This window comes from Diceros bicornis, chromosome 7 (genome assembly GCF_020826845.1).
Source record: "Diceros bicornis minor isolate mBicDic1 chromosome 7, mDicBic1.mat.cur, whole genome shotgun sequence".
In the NCBI taxonomy this organism is placed as follows: domain Eukaryota; kingdom Metazoa; phylum Chordata; class Mammalia; order Perissodactyla; family Rhinocerotidae; genus Diceros; species Diceros bicornis.
The window spans coordinates 67,779,627-67,801,140 of record NC_080746.1 but is presented as its reverse complement, the minus strand read 5'-3'; the positions used below and the strand labels follow the sequence as shown (position 1 = coordinate 67,801,140).

General features: G+C 45.6%; 1 protein-coding gene across 4 annotated transcripts in view; it reads left to right on the top strand.

The window, feature by feature from the left end:
• The first annotated feature begins 2,524 nt into the window (after window positions 1–2,524).
• SCUBE2 (signal peptide, CUB domain and EGF like domain containing 2) overlaps window positions 2,525–21,514 on the top strand; it is a 65,053-nt gene continuing 46,063 nt past the window's right edge. For all 4 annotated transcript variants that reach the window (XM_058545955.1, XM_058545954.1, XM_058545953.1 and 1 more), the window contains exons 1-4: window positions 2,525–2,645; window positions 3,952–4,074; window positions 10,202–10,327; window positions 15,213–15,347. In XM_058545955.1, the coding sequence (XP_058401938.1) occupies window positions 2,525–2,645; window positions 3,952–4,074; window positions 10,202–10,327; window positions 15,213–15,347 (505 nt within the window). The remainder of the gene's footprint in view (window positions 2,646–3,951; window positions 4,075–10,201; window positions 10,328–15,212; window positions 15,348–21,514) is intronic.

Below are 21,514 nucleotides of genomic sequence, written 5' to 3'. Positions count from 1 at the left end.
TACAGAGTTTACCCTAGTCATACATAGTGCAGGGGCACCCAAGGGCCCCCCCTTCCACAATCTTTCTGGCGCCAGAAGCCCGCACCAGTGAGACAGGGCTGGCTGGGCTGCCTTTCCCCTCAGGCCTGGTTCACGGCCTCTCAGTCTGAGGGTAGGGGAGGGAGGAGAGAGATTCATCCTCAGACCAGGGACAGGGCCTAGGGTCTTTCAGAGAAGTTTGTGGGGACCTCAGCTGGACAACAGAGGGCAGACGGTAGCTAGCGCAGGGCCCACCAAGTCCCTCCCGACACTGGAACACTGAAAACATTGACATTTGAACACATGTTTCCCCTGGAGCTTTCCCCTATGGAAATTCTCAGTTGTAAACCATATTGACTTTAATCTGAAGTGTCAGAAAGGTTGCCCAGGAGTCTGGGAGCCAACCAGCTGAAAGCACATTTGTATAGAAGTCAGGGCAAACAAAACAGAATTCAGAACATTTTTTGAGATCTGCGCTAGAGTGAAGTTTTCCCAGAAACACGACAAAAACGGACCCTCTTGGGCAAAAAAAGCACTCCATCTTATCATTATTAATTTGTATTCTTACTGAAATATAAACTTGGAGAAACGGTGGAGGGAAAGAATAGCACGTCTTATTTCTTTACCAGGCACCAGGGGCTGGAGGAGGCTCCAGTAGAGTTTAATGGGCAGCTTTATGTATTTATATGCTTTGACAGGAGCTAAAGAGGTCTGTGCCACACAATGGGCAGTTTTTAGTTGGATTTTCAAAGAAAATAACTTTGATCATTTCAAAAGCAATGAAGCCTGATGCAGTGGAGAGAAAAGAAGGCGGTAATTTATGGCTGCCATTAAGGACACAAAGACAAAGGCGGAGGGAACGTTTCCCTAAGTGAAGATTTACAAATGTGTAAAAACCACCCTTATGACTAGAAATAGCTGAGTGTCTCTCTCAGCACCAAATGAAAGGGAGTGGAGGGAGGGGCGAAGGGCAGAAAAAGGGATGCAACCTGCCTGCCTTCACTGGGGATGAAAAGGTCAGAAGAAAAATAGCCACAGAAAGGTTATCTTCTCAGATTCTCCATCAGGCAGCAGTACTAGCAATGAAGGGCCAAAGAGGCAGTCTCCGCCCAGGCACCATGGGCATGGGAGGGGCAGGGGCAGCAGAGGAGGGGTGCAGGGGGGTGGGGGGAGCTCTGGGAGGAGGATGGAGCCCAGGAAGGTGTGTTTTTGTGCATGAGCTAGGTGGGGGTATTTTTGTGATGTTAATTTTTTTCTGGTTACCAAAGGAATGAATGTATACATATATATACACACATGCACACACACACACGTGTATATGTGTATATATTCACAGGAGAAAATTTAATAAATACAGAGAAGCTCAAAGAATATTAAAATCCCTGAGTGTGGTGTTTTGTTGCATCTGGGAATGTCGCTACACTCACTCCTGGAGCCATGCTGAGCGTGGTGGGCTTCAGTCATCCGAACCTGGGGTGGTGTGGGAAGGCCTTGAGCCCGTGTGTTCCCTTGGAAGGATGTCTTGCTTGGAGGGCCAAGTGACAGGCATTGCCTGTATGTGCATTTGGCCATGGATACCACTCGAGCCCCAGGCAAAGCTAGACTTAGCCTCTTGTTCCTGGTGGCTCACCCTTGACCTCTAGCTGGCTTTCCCCTCACCTTTTAGGCTGCCCTGGAGATACATTTCACTGGTTTTTAGCGAAGTGAACACGTTTTCTGCTGTGATTCTGGGCCCAGCAGCGTGCCAGAGAAAGCGACAGCCTCAGTGTGCCCATCAGGGGGCCAAGTGGGCCAATGCCCTCAGAGGGCTGTGGGGTGGGCAGTCAGAGGGCCTGGGTTGGGCAGAATGGAGAAGGGTGCAGACTGCGTGCTGAAGTGAGCAGAGAAGCTGGGGTCCGCCTCTTCCTGACTTGCCCCGGGGGTCAGAAGTATGTGGAATCACCCCCACTCCATCCACACTCCCCTCTCCCAAGTGGACAGCTGGGACAGGCCCATAGATGTCTTTGGGTCTGGGGATTCTAGGACCCTGAGCTACACAGGACACTTTCCGGGGGGGGGGGGGCCGTGTCCGAAGATTTCAGGCTAGAAGGGCTGTGTGTCCTCGCAAGAGGGACTGGCTCAAGTTGTTGGACGCTGCAAACAGGCGGAGCTCGAGGCTCTCCGAGGGCTGGAGCGGGGCGGGGGTGCGGGAGCGGTGGGTGTGGCGCGGGGCCCGCGCGGGGCCCGCCCCCGGGGGGCTGACAGCGCGCTCGGGCCAGCGCGGCCGCGCCCCCTGCGCGCGCGCCGGGAGGAGGAGGGAGGGGGCCGGAGGGCGGCACTGCCCCCGCCGCCCGCCCCGGCCCGGGGAGGACCGTGTGAAAATGAGGCCGGGGCTCGGGGGCCGGGCGGGGCCGGGCCGGGGGTGTCAGCGCGGCGGGCAGGGCGCCCGCACACACCTCCCGGAGCCGCCGCCGCGCTCGCCGCCCGCCGCCCGCCTCCGCCTCCGCCCGCAGCCGCCGCGCCATCCATGGGGGTCGCGGGCCGCGGCTGTCCCGGGCCGGCCCGGGCGCTGCTGCCGCTGCTGCTGCTGCTGCTGCTCACGGCGGCCAGCCCGCCCGGCCGCGGCCGCGCCCCGGGGCCGCCGGAGGGTGAGTGTCCGGCCGCGGGCGCACCTGGCAGGGCGCGGGCGGGGCCGGCCCCGGGAAGAGGGTCCCGGGTCCCCCAGCGGGGTCGCCCCTAGGGGCGCGGGCCCGGCCGGGGGCTTGGCGGCGGGAGCTCCGCGTGGCCCCTGCTCCCCCGCCGCCGTCCCCCGCCGGCCAGGCCAAGGCGCCACCGCCGTTTGGGCTAAAGGCCCAGGGCCTGAGTGCGCGGCGCGGCCTCGGACCCGGGGCTGATGACAGTTCCCGCCCAGGTCCCCGCCGCCGGGGTCCCCGGAGGGCGCCTAAGGGACACACTGTCGCCGGCTGAGCAGGAAGGAGGATATTGGGGTCCAGCTCCTCCTTGTGTAGATGGGGAAACTGACGGCCCCGCCGGGGCACACCGTGAGGTCGTGGCACCTTTGCTCCTTCTTTCCTTGGGGGCGAGGACGTTCTCCTGCGGGCTGCAGGGCCGGCTCCAGGGAATTTTCTATCTGCGGAACAGCCGCTGTTTGAGGATCCGGGAATACCCGTGAGCTGCAACAAGCCTGGGTTTTCCGCCCCCGGAGATAAGTACTTGGGACATTCTGCGCTAACTGGACTTGCAATACTTTCAAAACTTTTGTTTTTAATTAACATCCTGGAGTGGTGTCAACCCAGGACATAGTTCTGCCAAGGCCGCTTTCCAGGTTGAGAGGGTGGGCAGTTGTAGGGGGAGGCACCATTCCCTCTGCACCATCTGAGAACTTAGGATGGTGTGCTCACAGCCCAGGGCAAGCTTTTCCCCCGCACTGCAGACCCTGAGAAAGCTGACAGACACTGCGCGGTTTTCAGAGCTTTTTTGCCAACTTGATCTTTCCCTACAGCAGACATTTATTTACTATTGCCTACTCATGTGCCAGGCAATGTGCTTGGCATCAGGGACACAGACCCAGTCTGTAATCAAGGCACCATCTGGAGGGGGAGACAGGCGAGAAAACTGTGATGTGTGCTGTGAAAGGAGATAAATATGGGAGCACATCCTGGGGGACACCTCACCTACACTCAAGTATCATGGCAGGCTTCCTGGAGGAGGTGGATCTGACCTGAATCTTGGAGGCAAATAGAGAAGGTGAAGGGTATACCAGTCAGCGGGAACAGGCGGTGCCTGGAAACAGGGGCCTGGAAATGGTATGGTTGATCCCAGGGGCTACCAAGCAGTTTAGCCGGTGAGGCATGAAGTGGGGTGGGCTGGTGGGAGATGATGCTAGAAAGGGGCCAAGGCCGGATCATGCAGGGCTTGGGGCGCCATACTAGGAGCTGCTGTGCTCTTTTGCAGACGTGGACGAGTGTGCCCAAGGGCTAGATGACTGCCACACCAATGCCCTGTGTCAGAACACACTCACCTCCTACAAGTGCTCCTGCAAGCCTGGCTACCGAGGGGAGGGCAGGCAGTGTGAGGGTAAGTGACTTGGGGACCAGTGGTGGGTGGGTCAGCAGGGGAAGCTCCCCACCTCCTCTGCTTTTGTAGTGGCTACTCATGTTGGTAAAAGTGCTGCCTCTTTCTCCAAGTCACATCACCCACTCTCTGAAATGCATTTCAGAGCCTTTGAGGACTGGGAACATCAGCTCTTCCCCAGAGCTGATCATACGGTTTTATCTGGCTCTGAAATGTCCTTTTGTCTAGCTTCTGAGAGGGAAAAGAGGTGCTTAAGTATCTTTTGGTCCCACTCAGTTTGGGGGCAGAAAGTCAATAGCCATATTGATCAGGAGAACCACGCCTGCCAGAGCAGGGCTAATCCTGTGCCCCTGGGGCAGTTCGCACCTCGCTCTGGAGTCTGAGTGCTAGAGTCCTGTCCTCCCCTGCAGGCTCCGGAGGCTCCTCCTTGTTCACGGCTTTGGGCTGTTTGGCATTGTGATCTGCCAAGCTTTAGAGCTACACTAAGGGCCTGCCTCATTTGGAGCTGCAAGTTCACCCTGGAAAGATGTGTGCAGAGGGATATTTTAAGCCCTTACTGCTCCAGATCTGGGAGCCCAAAGGGTGGACTCTGCCATTTCGTGTTCTGGGCCACTGGTGTCGTGAACTCTGGAGTTCAGAACTGGCCAGAGACTGGACCCTCATAGCTGGAGGCTGTGTCTAGGGATGGAAATCACAACATGTTGGCGCTGGCAGGGCTCTTCAGGGGACTCTGAGCCAATCCCATCCCTCATTTTACAGATGGAGACACTGAGACCCAGGGGAATTGGGAAAAAGACTTGTGGCCATGATCACACAATTAGCCTGCGGGTGAAAGAGTCAGATCTCCACTCGAGCTCTGTCCCTGGCCCCACATCTCTCCTCTTCACTCAGCCTCCTGATGTCCCGCTTTGGTTGGGTGAGAAATCCTCATATTTATAGTCTCTTTTGTGCACGAGGAATAAAGCTCCTGTGTCTCCCGTCAGAGGAGGTGTGCTCCTGGTCAAATTCACAGCAAGTGGGGTTGGTGGTCCATCCGTAGAGCCTTTATGTTTCTCGAGGTTCATATTTTCCCAGAGACAGACAGCCATCTCTCCATCTGTCCTACGTCATGGGAGGCCAAAAGGCTACCTCTCCCCAAAACATCTCTCTGCCCATTCCTCCATGCCACACCTCACCATATTAAACCTTCTATTTACAGTACCGGAATTCACGCATGTTGGTACCCATGTTCACTTTTTCACTATGTCCTCCGCTCACTGTATACTCTCTGGGGGCAGAAACTGTGCCATGACTTCTTTTAGATACATACATATTTAGTAAATGATGTTGAATGACAAGTGGCAAGAGTTTCTTCATTCTTGGCCTTTGGGTTTGACATATCACAAATGAAATTGAATTGCTGACAGTTTATAGTCGAAAAGTCTACTATTTAGTTTAAAATAACTAATGATTGGAATTGTTGCTTTTGTATATTTAAATTGGTTTTAAATAATATATGATTATTGTTATAAAAAGTCAAACAATACAAAAATGTATCAAATAGCAAATTAGAGACCCTCCTATTCCTTTATCCACAGGTAATCACTGTTAACAGGGAGCATATATTCTTTGTACTGTTGTTTTAAACTAAAACCCTAGAAGGATTTGATCTTTTGAATACCTGTACTATTTATAAATTTAGTAAGGAGGTCCTTGTTTAGTTTGGATTTCTTGGTACAGGAGTCTAGAAGTGGAAGTTTTCTTACAAGAAGGAAAAAGAGAGAAAATGAAGATTGCAAGGATTCGAAGATATAGATATTCAAAGATATAACTCCTTTCTGTGTGTTTCTTGGCTTATTAGTTTTTAAGCCTCATGGGTCCAACCTATGGTGTCATTTGTGTTGTGATCATCACCAGCATCAGTGCTCCTGTTGAAGTTCAAGGCTGGAAACTGGGTTTGCCTAGAGTGACCAGAATTTTACCCTCCACCAGATTTCTTCTGCCAACATGTTGGAGAAATGAAAGTATGGACCCTGAATAAGTGTTTTAAAAATAATGTGGCTTTAGATAAATGGTATTTTATTCTAAATAATCTTTGCTTATATCCCAGAGTTTGGGGAGGGGATGTTTCAGTGGTCAGTATTCATTATATGGTCCTTACTTCTCAGTTTAGGGAACTAAATCAAGTTTAACAAGGATGGATCTAAACTTGGCCTTTGTATAAGGAGCTGTGTTATGTTTTAAACTTTTTATTTTGAAATAATTTTAGACTTCAGAAAATTTGCAAAAATAGTGCAGAATTCACATATACTCTTCACTTATCTTACACTAACGTTAACGTTCGGAGGACAGTTTATATAAAACAGACGATAGTTTCAAAACCAGGAAATTAACATTGGCACAATACTATTAACTAAGCTATAGACCTTATTCAAATTTCACCAGTTTTTTCTTAATGTTTTTTTTTTTTTTCCAGGGTCCAATTAAAAGTCCCACATGACATTTAGCTGTTGTCTCCTCCCATCTGTGACAGTTCCTCAGTCTTTCCTGGTCTTTCATGACATTGACACTTTTGATGAGTACTGCTCAGTTCTTTTGTTTGCCTTATGTTTCCTCATGATAAGAATTGATATGATAGGAACTGACACGATGAGAATGTCCTGTGTTTTCTCATGATAAGACTGAGGTTATGCACCTGTAGTAATACAAAGGTAAAGCTTCTGGCAGGGCTGCTACAGAAGTGCGGTTGTGTGCCTTTCAGTGCCTCATATCAGGGCTGCACGATGTCTGCATGTCCCATTACAGGTGATGTTAACCTTGATCACCTGGCGAAGAGGCTGTATTCTGAGTTTCTCCACTGCAAAATTGCCATTTTCTCCCTTTGCAATAGAAACCTATCTTGGGGCAGACACTTTCAGCCTATGCTAATATCCTGTTTCTTCTCAAATCTTCGCTCATTAATTTTAGCATTCAACTGTGCATCTTGCCCGCAACAATTATTACCGTGATGTGTGCCTTTTGGTAATTTTGTATTTCCCTCCTTCCTTATACATCTATTAATTGGGATTATTATGTAAGGAATATTTGTCCCTCTCCCCCATTTATTTATGCATTGATTTATGTGTTTATGTATTTATGCCAGTATGAGTATTTATTTAATTATATGTGTAGTTATTTATTTTTGGCTCAAATTGCTCCAGCTTTAGCCATTGGGAACTCTTTCACATTATCTCCTATGTCCTTCTGACATGCCCGCATCCTTTTTTCAGAAATTCCTGATTTTCTGGTATCACAAGATGCTCCAGACTCATCTTGTATTTTCCCCTCCCCAGCCCTGGAATTAACCACTTCTAAGGAGTCCTGGTTCTTTTACTGGAAAATGATGTATGGAAGCCAAGATCCGGATGCTTGGTGTTTTCATTGTTACTGGGCTGTCATTACTCCTAGGTCCTGTTAGTGTACAGAGCCTGAAAAAATATATATGTATACTAACCCACACATATCTATATTTATTCCTTGTATCTGTCCATTTGTATATATATTAAAAACAGTGAGTTACACTGATACTCTGAATTCCAAAGCAATACCACAAGATTCGTTCTAATCTCCTACTTTGCTTATTTAGAACTTCTTTCTCCAACAGTGAGAAACTGGGTTCTGATTATCTGCAATACATTTACCTGTTTGTTCAATCCTAGTATACACATAAAGTATTTACAGAATTACTAATCCATAACCCTGTGAGTAAAGCAGATTTACTAAGTAGGATACAGTACTTCTATACAGGTACTTTTGTTCTTAGCCTCACAATATCCAGTCAAGATATTGTTTTTCAAAGTTACTTAGGCTAGTAATTTTCTTCCCCATCCCCATCAGTGTGGTTATGTTATTCATTTATAATACAGTTAGGTTCATTTGTTTGTCTTTGTATTCCATTTTTTTATCCCTCCCCTCACCCCTGTCCCTGCTTCCTGGTTGATTGCATGTGTACACATGTACATATATATGTATTCACGTGTGTATGTAGAGCATCACTATCGTTCTGAGTCAGAGCTATACAAAACTCAGAGAAGTGTTACTCCCTCCTCCTATTCCTATAACCTGTTTCCATTCCTCCTTCTTTCCACCCCTTTTCCCACACTGTGGCTCACCAATCTCTGTAGTTTATGGTTTATCTTTCCTATACTTCTTTTGCACAAATAAGCAGCTAAATGTGTATTTTCTTTTTAACTACTTTACTGAGTTATAATTTACATATCATAAAATTCACCAATTCTAAATAAGTGTACAGATCAATGATTTGGGTAAATTAGCTGAGTTGTGCAACCATCACATGATATAATTCTCAAACATTTTCCTCATCTCAATAAGATCCTTCGTGCTCGTGTACAGTTAATCCTTGTTCCCAGCCCTAGGCAACCGCTAATCTACTTCCGGTCTCTATAGATTTGCCTTTTCTGGGCAGTTCATTATAGATGGAATCATACAATATGGTCTTTTGTGTTTTGCTTCTTTCACTTAGCATAATATTTTTGAGGTTCATCCATGTTGTAGCCTGTATTGGCATTTCATTCCTTTTTATTGTTGACTAGTATTTCTTTGTATGGATATTCCATATTTTGTTTATCCCTTCACCAGTTGATGGATATTTGGATTATTTCTACTTTGGGCCTATTATAAATAATGTTGCTTTGAACATTCACCTGCAAGTCTTTGTGTGGACATAATTTGGCATTTCTCTCGGATATATACCCAGGAGTGGAATTTCTGGGTCATATGGTAAATTTATGTTTAAACTTTTAAGGAACTGCCAAACTGTTTTCCAAAGTGGCTGTGCCATCTTATATTACCACCAGCAATCTATGAGGGTTCCCATTTCTCCACATCCTTGTCAACATTTGTCATTGTCTGTCTTATTTATTATAATTATAATATATATTCTGTGTGAAATGGTATCTCATGGTGGTTTTAATTTGAATTCCCCTAGTAATTAATGATGTTGAACATCTTTTCATGTGCTTATTGGCCATTCACATATCATCTTTGGTGAAATGTCTATTCAAATATTTTGCCCATTCTAAAATTGGGTTGTTTCTTTTCCTATTATTGAGTTGTAAGGGTGCTTTGTAAGTCCTTTATAAGGTTTGTGATTTGCAAATATTTCTACCAATCTGTGGCTTATCTTCATCTTCTTAATGGTGTCTTTTGAAGTGCAAATGGTTTTAATTTTGATAAAGTTCAATGTATTAATTTTTAAATTTATGGATTGTGTGTTTGGTGTTGTATCTAAAAAATCTTTACCTAACTCAAGGTTTCAAAGATTTTCTCATAGAAGCTTTCTATTTTCTCTTAAAAGCTTTATAGTTTTAGCTTGTACATTTAAATCTCTGATCCATTTTGAGTTGATTTTTTGTGTATGGTGTGAGGTAAGGGTCTAAATTAATCTTTTTGCATAGGGATATCCAATTGTCTCGGCACCATTTATTGAAAAGACTATCATCTTTGCTGATAAAATGCCTTAGTGCTTTTGTCCAAAATCAAAGACCGTAAATATAAGGGTATATTTCTGGACTCGCGATTCTGTTCCTTTGATCTATACATCTGTCTTTATGCCACATTGCACAGTCTTGATAACTGTAGCTTTATAGTACGTGAAAGTCCTCCCAATCTGAGTCTTTCACGTTTCTCTATAAATTTTAAGATAAGCTTGTCAAGTTCTGCAAAAAGTGTCTGCTGGAATTTCATGTGTGTGTTTTTTTTTATATACCCTTATTTTTCACATGATGATAACATACTACAAATACTTTTTTGCATTTTGATTTTTTTTTACTTAGTAGTATATTCTAGAAATCATTCCAAATCAGTTCATAGAGATCTTTCTCATTTTTTTAACAGCTGCATGATACTGCATCGAGTAAATGTACCATAATTATTCAACTACCTGCTATGTATGAGCATTTAGGTTGTTTCTAGTATTTTGTTATTACAAATGCTGCAGTGAATAACCTTATACGTATTTATTTTCCTATTGTTGGAGATGTATCTTTAGGGTAGATTCCTAGAAGTGAGATGCCTGGTTAAAAGGTAAATACGTATATCTCCATTCTAAAGACATAATACTTGTCTGGTTTACTTCTGTTTTATTCCTCAGACATTGATGAATGTGAAAACGAACTCAGTGGAGGCTGTGTCCATGACTGTTTGAATATTCCAGGCAATTATCGCTGCACTTGTTTTGACGGCTTCATGTTGGCTCATGATGGTCATAATTGTCTTGGTAAGGAAAATAGTTGGAAATGGCAATTCTCCTTTACCTATGCTTCAGCTCCCCCCGCCTTTTTCTTTCCTTTGATGAAAACATACTCATTAAAACAAAAAGAGGATCAAGGACTTGTGTTTTCTGGCCCCCTAGAAATCTCACTCCCTGATAGAAAACCAGGTTAAGAGTTTTAGGTTTTATGTGATCATTCATAATATAAATCCTCCATTAGTCCAAGGAGATGGGCACACATCGTCGTTACTACTTACTGACTTTCTAGCATTGACTTGTCAGCTGTAAGATCTTTGGTCTTGTATTAAAAAGGTCTTAACTTATAACCATTTTTTTTTTTTTTTGTGAGGAGATCAGCCCTGTGCTAACATCCGCCAATCCTCCTCTTTTTTTGCTGAGGAAGACGGCCCTGGGCTAACATCTGTGCCCATCTTCCTCCACTTTATATGGGACGCCGCCACAGCATGGCTTGCCAAGCAGTGCGTCGGTGCGCGCCCGGGATCCGAACCAGCGAACCCTGGGCCGCCGCAGCTGAGCGCGCGCACTTAACCGCTTGCGCCAGCGGGCCGGCCCCTTATAACCATTTTTTTAATGCTCTAAGTGTCTCTATTCTAGAACTAGGTAAAACTACTTGTCCTGAAGACTCCAAATGTGTGCTTGGATTTCAGCCAGGTAGACCTCTGTCTTTTTTCTTGAAAGAGAGAGAAATTCAAACAGAAATCTTCCATTAACATCCCCCTAGTATTCCACAAAACAGAAACGTCTGTTGGAGTTTCAGTCCCTGAGTTACAGCCTGCAAAGAGCATTGTTTACATTGGTTCCTTATGCCGGGAATAAAACAGAACTTAGAAACAGCAAGCAATTGGATAGGGTTGAGTGTTGGATAGTCTTAGAGGATACCTGGCAGGCAGGTATTTGTGGTCTGTTTGCAATTTAAGGCTGGTGTTATCAGCTGTACAGGAGGACATCATGGGAGACAGATGGTATCAGATTCCTTTGACAGTGATGACCCTCTGTATGGTTGATCCATTGATGTCCACTTGGATAGCCAAAGAGCAATTTGAGCTATGCCCTGACTCTGTGGGAACACTATTCAGATGCCCCTTTAAGGTGCAGTGGGAGTGGCCACTTGATCAAATGATTTGAGATCAGCATAAAAGTCACTGGATAAGAACTTGTATTTGAGTGTTGGGGAAGGAGAGTATTTCCATTTGGGACGCACTCCTCATATGACCTTTATCCACTTCAATGTCGCTTGCTGGCCCATCCTGGTGTAGACTCTGTCCCTTCCTATCTGTGTCCTGTGTGAGAGGTCAGGCTTTGGTTAGACCACTTGGCCTTCCAAGCCTGCAGCTGTCAGGAAGACTTGATTGAAGGCTGAGGGATCACTAACCCCTTTGCAGACTTTCTAGGCCAACAGTACCACAAGAAGACACATTAGAGAGACAATCCTGAGAGCAGCAATAAATTGAGATTCATTAAAAACTCAAAAACATGAAATCACTTTTAGTGTATAATTTGTTGGGAAGCATACAGTATGTGTTTTGGTTTTTTTGTTTTTGTTTTTTTTTTTTACCATTTTCTGAGGGAAATCTCACATTTCCCTTTGATTTGCCAACAATGGCATTTTGAGGATTTGTATCTGATGGCAGACTCAGTCACCATAGTTGTGCTGAATCCACAGCCTGAGGGAAGTGTGAGCTACCTAAGAACAACAAGCCAAACCATCCAGGGCTTAGGGACCTGGGCCAGGGTTGGGTGAGGTGGTTCTGAGGAAAGGCCTGCTCAGAAATCCTGAGGCCTGGAGTCTTTCCTTGCCTTGGCTGCTAACACAGGTATTTCAGCAGACTATCTCCATTTCCCCTCCTTGGGGTCTCTTTGTGGGTTTGGTAGCAAGGATCTGCCTTGCAGAAAGATCCTGAGCATCTGCTGAGTATATCTGAAGAGGCTAAGGATGCTTTAAAAGAAAGACACGAGAAAATAAAGTGGTACATTGAGAAGAGCAGGTCTAGTACACATAGAAAAGGCTGAAGTATTTTGTGACAAGAAGGAAGCTCAGAGCCAAAACTTTGCAGGAGTGGAGTTTCCTGGGATGACCCCTTACCTCTCCTCGGCCCCTAACCACACATTAGCCACAAATATACTAGCCAGAATATGCAGAGTATGGACACTACTTAGCTCTGACACCAAACCCAGCATGCTCCAAGATCCCAGATGCCTATGAGCCTGAAAAATGAGTGTACCTCTTCCACGTAGCTCACTCTGCCTGAGTTCAGTTTCTGTCTATTGAGTGGCTGGGAGCACAACATAGCTATTCGGTTTTGTGGCAGTGGTTCTCAACTCTGGCTGGATATTAGAATCACTTGAGAAGTTTAAAACAACACCATTGCCTCGGTCTCATCCAAGACTAGTTATATCAGTGTCTCAGCAGGTAGGGACCAGGTGTCAGGGTTCTAGCGAGCAGCCAGGATTGAGAAACACTGTTTTACAGTCTGGAGAAACTGCCAGCCTAGTGATATATATTTGTGCTTGTGAACACACACACTCTTGTGTATAATTCAATCAGAGTGCATCATCCAACTTAATGACAGTTCTAATTGCTTTGGAGAAAAGGAATGATGGGTTCAATGTGGGGTGGGGGTGTGGCAGCTCAGAGGGGAGCACATCTGATTCAAAACCAATTCAGGACTTGGTGTTAAGGGAAACAGATCTCTCCTGCCCACCGTGAGTCCTCACTGTGGAACACCCAGGCCAGGTGTGTTCCAGCGTGGCTCATCCTCTGGAATGTGTTCCCTTCACCCTTTGGCATGGAGAAGGGCGAGTTTGTTAGGCTTTAGGGGATGGCTTGAGTCCCATCAGTTTAGACGGGCATCTGCTTGGTAGTGTGGGAGGATGGATGACTGTAAGATCTGAAGCTTGAAACCAGATAACAGATATTTAAATATGAATTTTCTTGTTATGGATGTGCCCAGGAGCTAGTGATAGGCATGTGGGAAATCAGGCTGGAGGAAATAAATTGCTTTTATATCAGCCTTCTTCTTGAGACTCTGTCGTGTCTGAGACTTTTCTGGAAGTTTCCACTTCTTTGGCTCTGGTGATGCTGGGCTCTCCTGCTTATTTGTTCATGCATTGAACAGTTAATGTGCACCTGCAGGTCCCAGGGCTGTGCTAAGTAAAACAAAAATCTCTGACCTCAAGGAGTTTGCAGTCTAGTGGAGATGGATAAGTAAAAGGTTTTGAGGGGTCGAAAGGTACAAATTAAAAAAAAAATGATTTTGAGAATGCAATGTGGGAAGTGTACTGATGGAGCTGTGCACAGGGTAGTATGTGACACAGTGGAAGGATGGTCCCCTAACCCCGCCCTGAGGGCATGGCACTGGGGGCAGGCTCTGTCCCCTCTTTCTTTCTTTTTTTTGGTGAGGAAAATTGGCCCTGAGCCAGTCTTCCTCTATTTTGTATATGGGTTGCTGCCACAGCATGGCTTGATGAGTGGTGTGTGTCTGTGCCCGGGATCCGAACCCGCGAACCCAGGGCCGCCAAAGCGAAGCACACGAACCCAACCACTGTTCCCCGTGGCCAGCCCCCCTCTGTCTTTCTGATGGCTTCTTCTCTGGGGGGCTCCTACTGTCTCCTCTACTTCCTTCTACCCCTGATATTCTCTCAAATTCTACCTCTGGTCATCTCCTTTCTGCTCCCGTTCTCTCCCTTCCCACACTCCTGCCTTTGGTTTTCTCATCCACATCCACCACCTTATCAGGCCACCACAAGTAAATGGTTTTCAAAGCTGTCTTTACAACACCAGCCTCAGGTTTCCCACCACCTGCCGGACCTAGCCCTGAATGTCAGCTTCTCACACATATCACGTCCCTGCCGTGGTGGGGGCCAGCCACATCTCCACCCCCATTTCTATACCCAGCGCTGGTCTTCCCTATGTTTTGGCCACCCCACCCCATGCCCACATGGCTCTCCACCCTACAGGCACCTTGCCCACAGTCCTCTTGTATTTCTTCCTTATTAGGCATCCCCCCACCAGGCCCCAGGTCCGATCCCCAGCTAGCATCAGCCGTGGCTATTTCAGGTACACACGTGAAGCCAGACTCCCAGGCTTTCCATTCTTCCCTGCCCTGTGTGCTTCCCCCAGCTGTTGCCTTATTCTTCCCAACGCAAGTCACCCCTGCTCCAGTGGTTCCCAACTGCCTCCTAAATGGAGTAGGAACTTCTTTGCTTGATATTCAAGGTCCTCTGTAGTGTGGCCCCAATCTGTCTTCCCAGCTCTATCTCCTGTGACTTCCCTGCATGTACCTGTACTCCAGCCAAATTGATGACCCACCGTTATCTGAGCAAACTCCATGCTCCCCAGCCTTCATGCTAGTGTTCATGCCCTTTCTTCTGCCTAGAATCCCTTCTCCTGATTTGTAGTCGAAGACACACTGCAGGGCCCGTCCTTCATCAGCTTTTCCATAGAACCCGTCCTGAGACCCACAACCAGATGTGAGCTCTCTTTCCTTTGTACCACCTTTTACTTTATCTCATAATTACTTGTATATTTGTCTCTTTCCCTCTGCTGAAAGGCATGCTTCTAGAGAGAAGAAATGTCATCTTACTCATCTAGGTTTTACTGTCTCCTCTAGCACTGTGCTTTGGAAAGAGGAGGTGCTCAATAAATATTTGTCGCACTGATTATCTTTCATCCATGTGGAGGGCCTGTTGAAGTGAGCCCCAGACCCGTGAGGGCTGGGTTAATCATCTGGGGGCCCCGTTGGCTTAAGTTCTGAGAGCTCCTGTGATGCAGGGACCTCGTCTCTGCTAGGTCAGAGTCCCTGAGCTGCCGGGCTGGGTAGAGTATTTGAAACAGTCACAAAAACAAAGACTAAGCCTTCTGCCCCTCCAGATGTGGACGAGTGCCTGGACAACAATGGCGGCTGCCAGCACACCTGTGTCAACGTCATGGGGAGCTACGAGTGCCGCTGCAAGGAGGGGTTTTTCCTGAGTGACAATCAGCACACGTGCATTCACCGCTCAGAAGGTACCTCTGCTCTGCTGTGGCGGGGAGGGGTGGGGGTGCGGGGCAGGGTCACATCTGAGAATCCCCCCACCCTCCATGACTTTAGAAGGGAAGCATGGGGTATAGGAAGTCTGGAGGCCTAAGTACAAGTCCAGACTGTGCTACTGGGTAACCGTGGGCAAGTTCTCTTAGCTTCAGTTTCTTCGCCTGGCAAAATAAGTGAGTTGGATTGGGTGAGCTCTGAGGTCGCTTCAAACTCTCACATTCTCTGATTCTAATCTTTAAGTAGAGTACATTTCAAACATGACTAGGTGTCTCAGGAGAAATGTAATGGATGATCTGCCAAGTTTTTCAAAGAGGTGTTGCAAACCACAGCACCAAGTGCAAGCCTGCTCCTTGCTCTGGGTGGGTGGGGAGGGGGCTGGAGCCTTCCTACAGAGACTCAATGAATCGCCCTGTTTTCAGCCCCAGGCCAGATCTGGCCTTCCCTGTGTTTGGTGTTTTTGAACTCTGAGCCTCTGGGGTTCCTAGAGGCAGGGGGACCCCCTCCCCAGATGTGGGCTTTCTCTGCTTCTTCCTTCACCTATGTCGCCACCTCCATTCCTCCATAAATTTGTAGAAAACTCTCTTCTTTTTTTTTTTTAGTTTCAATGAAGTCTAATTTTTTTTTCCCCTGAGTATTCTTTTTTTTTTTAAATTTTTTGTTTATTGCAGTAACATTGGTTTATAACATTGTAAAAATTTCAGGTGTACATCATTGTACTTCTATTTCTGCATAGATTACATCATGTTCACCACCAAAATACTAATTACAACCCATCACCACACACATGTACCGAATTATCCCTTTCACCCTCCTCCCTCCCCCCTTCCCCTCTGGTAACCACCAATCCAATCTCTGTCTCTATGTGTTTGTTTATTGTTGTTATTATCTACTACTTAATGAAGGAAATCATACGGTATTTGACCTTCTGCCTCTGACTTATTTCACTTTGCATTATACCCTCAATGTCCATCCATGATGTCACAAATGGCTGGATTTCATCGTTTCTTATGGCTGAGTAGTATTCCATTGTGTATATATACCACATCTTCTTTATCCATTTGTCCCTTGATGGGCACTTAGGTTGCTTCCAAGTCTTGGCTATTGTGAATAACGCTGCAATGAACACATGGGTGCATGTACCTTTACAAATTGGTGTTTTCAAGTTCTTTGGATAAATACCCAGCAGTGGGATAGCTGGATCATATGGTAGTTCTATCCTTGATTTTTTGAGGAATCTCCGTACTGAGAAAACTCTCTTCTGATGGCCTTCTTTTCATTCTCTCTGCTTTGAGTTTATACTTTTTTTTATTCCTCTATAGTTCAGTGCGTGCCCGGGAGGGAGAGGCTTTAAGTACATGTTGGCCAATCAGCCACTTACCCCAATGACATGCTTTTAATTCTTCTCTGCTGTTTCTTAAGCCAAAGAACCACATTTTGGTGGCTGTATTTCTCCCAGGGTTGCCTGTGCCTGTTTTAAGGGAAGTGCCCTAAATATTAGACTATCAACTCCTTTCAGCGTGTGCTGCTTATTCACTCTCATAACTTAAGAATGAGGCAATTTTAAGTTCTTCTGCTGTTTAATCACAGATTTGTAGATTTATTGTTTTAATTGTGATTTTAGTGACTTTTCAAAGGTTTCTTTGTGGAAGATGATTTTTGCCTCATTGTCCAAGAGTGATGGCTCCTTCCTTATTCTTAACTAGAAGGCCTGTTTGGGTACTAAGAAGAATGGTCAGAGAAAACACCAGGGGCCAGTGGGTTTGACAACTCTTATCCCGCAGCCTGCTGGTTAGTGTTGGAGCAGGGCAGTCACACACCAGCTCTAATCAGACGGATCTCTTATCTCATGCAGGTGTGGCCCTTGACAGAGCAGCGGTTGGGTTTCATTTTCCTACTGGGTTCTGTGGACCCTTCTGTGAGCTTTGCATTCAGTTCCAGGCAGAATTGGGATGCCAGTGGTGCGAGTGATGGGATCTCAGGGCGTTGCCCCTTTGGTTACTCAAAGCTGCTTCTTGGGAAGTCACTCTGGCATTCTCTTTAGGTGGCAGGGAGGGAGGTGGGGTCCTGTAGGTCAAGCCATCGCTTGAACACCCCCAGTGAATCCCACCCCCTCACAAAGCCACTCATAGTGATTATGATCATCTCCTACCCTTGCACTTACTGACTATGCAGGAGCTCAGCCCCTTTCTCCCCTCCGGCAGGCCCCGCAGACTGATTACAGACACAGGTTCCTCATAACAGAAGTAAATACAATAGCAGTTCCTTTCTCCAATCTGTGTTTTCTAAATTTTCTATAATTCAGACATTCTTGGAACCCCTAAAGAATATTTAAAATGAACATATTTGTCTGGAGCTAAAACCAAAATCTGAGAATTTGGGTTGTGGTCTGGAAGGGCTCTCTGTCATTTTCTGTAGTGTTCCAATCTGATCGCCTGGCAAATTTATGGCAGCTGAGCCGACAGATTGTAGGGGTCTGTGACCGAGACCCCGTCCATCCTAGGGCTTTGACTCTTCAAACAAAACAATCTGTAAACAGTGTTCCTTTGGGATTTCCTCCCTCATGTGCACATTAAACCCTTAGAAACGGTATTAAAATAGACTTTAAAACCCCCAGCTGATACTCTCAAAAATGGTTCAAATGAGGTAACAGAGTAAGCTACTACTTTCTAGTGTTATGGTTGTTGTTTTTAATAATTATTTACTGAATGTTCTTCAATATAGGAGATCATAATAGCTGATTCTGAGGGAAAGCTCAAGCTATTGATTTTTTTTATCCTTAGAGACCCTAAAGCTCTGATAAAGAGACTGTGTGTTTTCACCCATGTAATGGGGGTAGGCCGGAGAGCAACACACTGCCCCAGCCGGCCTTTGTCCCTATTCATGGGTGCTCAGGCTCTCAAAATGTGCATTCCTCTTTTGTTTTGTCTGCTCTGAGAATATTTTTAGATGTTTGTACTGCTGCCTTTTCAAGGAAGTGGGGAAAGTGTCAGCATAGTAAGGAAGGGGCTCTGCTCCCAGGTCCTGTTCCCCCTTTTGCAGAAGGTTCTTGCCCTGTTCACAAGGCATATTTTTATTTGGTTTCCAGAAATATTCTTCAGTGAGACTCTGAGCCTGGGGACCACCAGAATGGGGGTATTTCTAATGTTTCTGAGCTGTTTCCCTCCTGGTGAACTAACAACACTAAACATGATGCCAGGCCTGTTTCTAGGGGGAGCCAGGACCATGGCTGGCCTCCTAGTTTGGACCAGATCCTTCTGCCTCTGCTAGCAGTGGCCTTGTGGTGAGTCAGCGTACTCTGAAGTTTCGGGGTCGCCTCTTGAAAAGCCCTCAGCATTTCCAGAGCCATTTAAACCTCCATTATCTCCTGGTAACTTCAGGTCTTGATATGACATTAGGAGGCAAATGTTTCGTGTATCCCTGTGGCACCTGGCACACAGTCAGTTCTTAAGAAATATTTCTTGTGTAAATGAATTGCTCTGAGGCAGTAAAGGTCACTGTGCAAATGTCTTAACAGACTTGTAAACAGAGGGAAAAAAGCAGCAGCAGCAGCAGCTGACCTGTTTGGGGAGCGTACTTGGCAGGTGTTACTGCTGTCTTTTCTTGGGTTCTGTTATGTCAACCCCTGGGTGCTCCTGGGGCCTGTTATTTCACATGCTCTGCTGAGCCAAGGACAAACGTGATGCTCTCTGGGCCTTCCTAAGAGGACAGGACGCTGCTTCCAGAGGCAGCTCTCACCTCCTGTGCCATCTCGGTACTGGGAGCAAATAACATCTTCAGAAATCACCAGCCCCAGAGCAAAGAGAAGCTTTCTACCAATCTAGTGCAGGCCTCTTTCTGTGTTACTTGACAGCAGCCCTTGGCATGGGTGAATGAATCCCAGCAACTTCCAGCAGATTGAGTGCTGGAGTTCAAACAGCTCGTAACTGTCAGAGGAAAAATAAGATAGTTTTAAGAGAGTATGGGGGGCCAGCCTGGTGGCCTAGTGGTTAAGTCTGCATGTTCTGCTTCAGCGGCCCAGCGGCCCGGGGTTCACCAGTTTGGATCCTGGGCGCCAACCTACTCACCACTCATCAAGCCATGCTGAGGCGGCGTCCCACATAGAAAAACTAGAAGGACCTATAACTAGGATATACAACTATGTACTGGGGCTTTGGGGAGAAAAAAGAAAAAGAATCAGTTTAAAACAAAAACACTGAAGTTACAACACTTTACATGGATTGACAATATTGGATACACTAATTTTGAGAGTAGAACCAAACCACAGTGAAGTCATTTCTTTGAAAGATCTAATCTTTCTGATTCTCACTCAGATAAATTTTCTCCAACTCAGGAACATGTAAATAATAACACTATAAAGATACTTGAAGGCACAAAGAGCATATCATCATGCTGGGAATTCATCTGCCTTTCTGATTAATATTAGATGTGAGCAATTTCAGACTACTGGTTAGATTTATTAATAATTAATGCAACGTTATTGTGGATGATTAAGGTTATTTCTTTTAACGGGATTCTCAAATCACTTTTAACACCCTGATATAAATTCTTCATGACATATAGCCCTGCATACATTTTAGCAAGCCTACCAGACAAGCTTTGTAATAATGATTCAACCAATTTCAGAGCACCTAGCAGGAAAAATTTTTTTCACGCTTATCTAACAGATTCTTTCAGTAAAACCTTTAGAGGTAGCGGACTACTCTCTATATCTGGTCTTAATAACTTTCTCTTACCTCTCTGTGATTTATTTTAATTTATTTTATATTCAGATATGTTTATTCTGCAATTTCATTCACACATTGAGAAAAGAAAGTGGAAATAACAGCTTGACAGTCAATTTGGTATGTCAATATCATAGTACATCAACTAGTCATGGGGTTCTTTTTGTATTTGGAGACCTGGAACACAACTTTCTATGAAAATAAAATGTTTATCTTCATAAGAAAAAAAAAAAAAAGAAAATTGGCAACAGGTGTTAGCTCAGGGCCACTCTTCCTCAAAAAAAAAAAAAAAAGAAAGAAAGAGAGAGTATGGGATGTATTAACTGTTGCGCTATCTTTTGGAGTAGGAATGATATCTGTTGTATTAAAACAATTATTCCAGTTAAGCATAGATCGACGGCTCTGTGGTGAGAATTGGAGAGAGGTGACTTTTGACTTCATTAGAACCAATTGGCTAAGGTTTTACGGGCACAATACAAAACAGTGTTGGATCCTAGAGAAGTTGAATGAAAGCTTTTTGTACTCATGTTTAGAGCAGTACTACTTCCAGTTCTAGAAAGTGTCTTGTTAGTAGAGAACCAGTGAGAACAAAATCCCTACTCTTAAAGATATTTTAGTGTGGTGTGGCACAAATGCAAAGAAGCATCATGTGAATACACACTTAATAATGCAGTACAGACTGAGCAGAGCTTTTGAGAATACTCTTGGGTGTGATAATAGTTCCTTCAGAGTGCTGGTAGGCGGCCAGTTCTCAGAGAAAGGGTTTGAGAAGAGGTATGATGCTGGCAAACCACATACATGTATACTTTGCTATGACCCCATCATTTAGATGCGTGTTAAACCACCCAGGAAAACACCCCCCTTCCTATCACTGTGACCACAAGATCGGGCCTAATGAAAATTATAGAATACCCAAAAAGAATATTACAGCAGCTAAGGAAACCACATGTATGAGGTCTCTTTCTGTTCTCTCTGTTGTTGTTTTGTTGTGCTCTGAGCCTACTGAGGGAGGGCGCAGGGACTAACTGAGGGTGGTCACACAGAGAGGTCCCTGGGCAGGTGTCTGTGTGGTGAAGCCAAAATACAGTAGTCACAGTCACCTCCAAAGTATGGATTTGGTGGAGGTGGAGAGGAGGGTGGAAATTTTCTGAAAATCATCTTCAAGAGTATGTGAAAAGTTGGGAATCTTCATCAGTCCATTTGCAGATTTTCTTAGAGAGATTCTCCTTTTCTCATTGCCTTCTTGATCAGTTCACGGGTAACAACATGGCAGAGGTAAGAGTCTGAATTACCAGTTCCTGGAGTCTACAGGCTCTGGTTCCACAGCCAACAGAGGGCTCCTGGTGGGTGCTTTCTTTTCAGTGTATCGGGAGGGCTCCTACCTCTTTAGGAGAGTTGAGACATCATATCTCTTGGGTGAC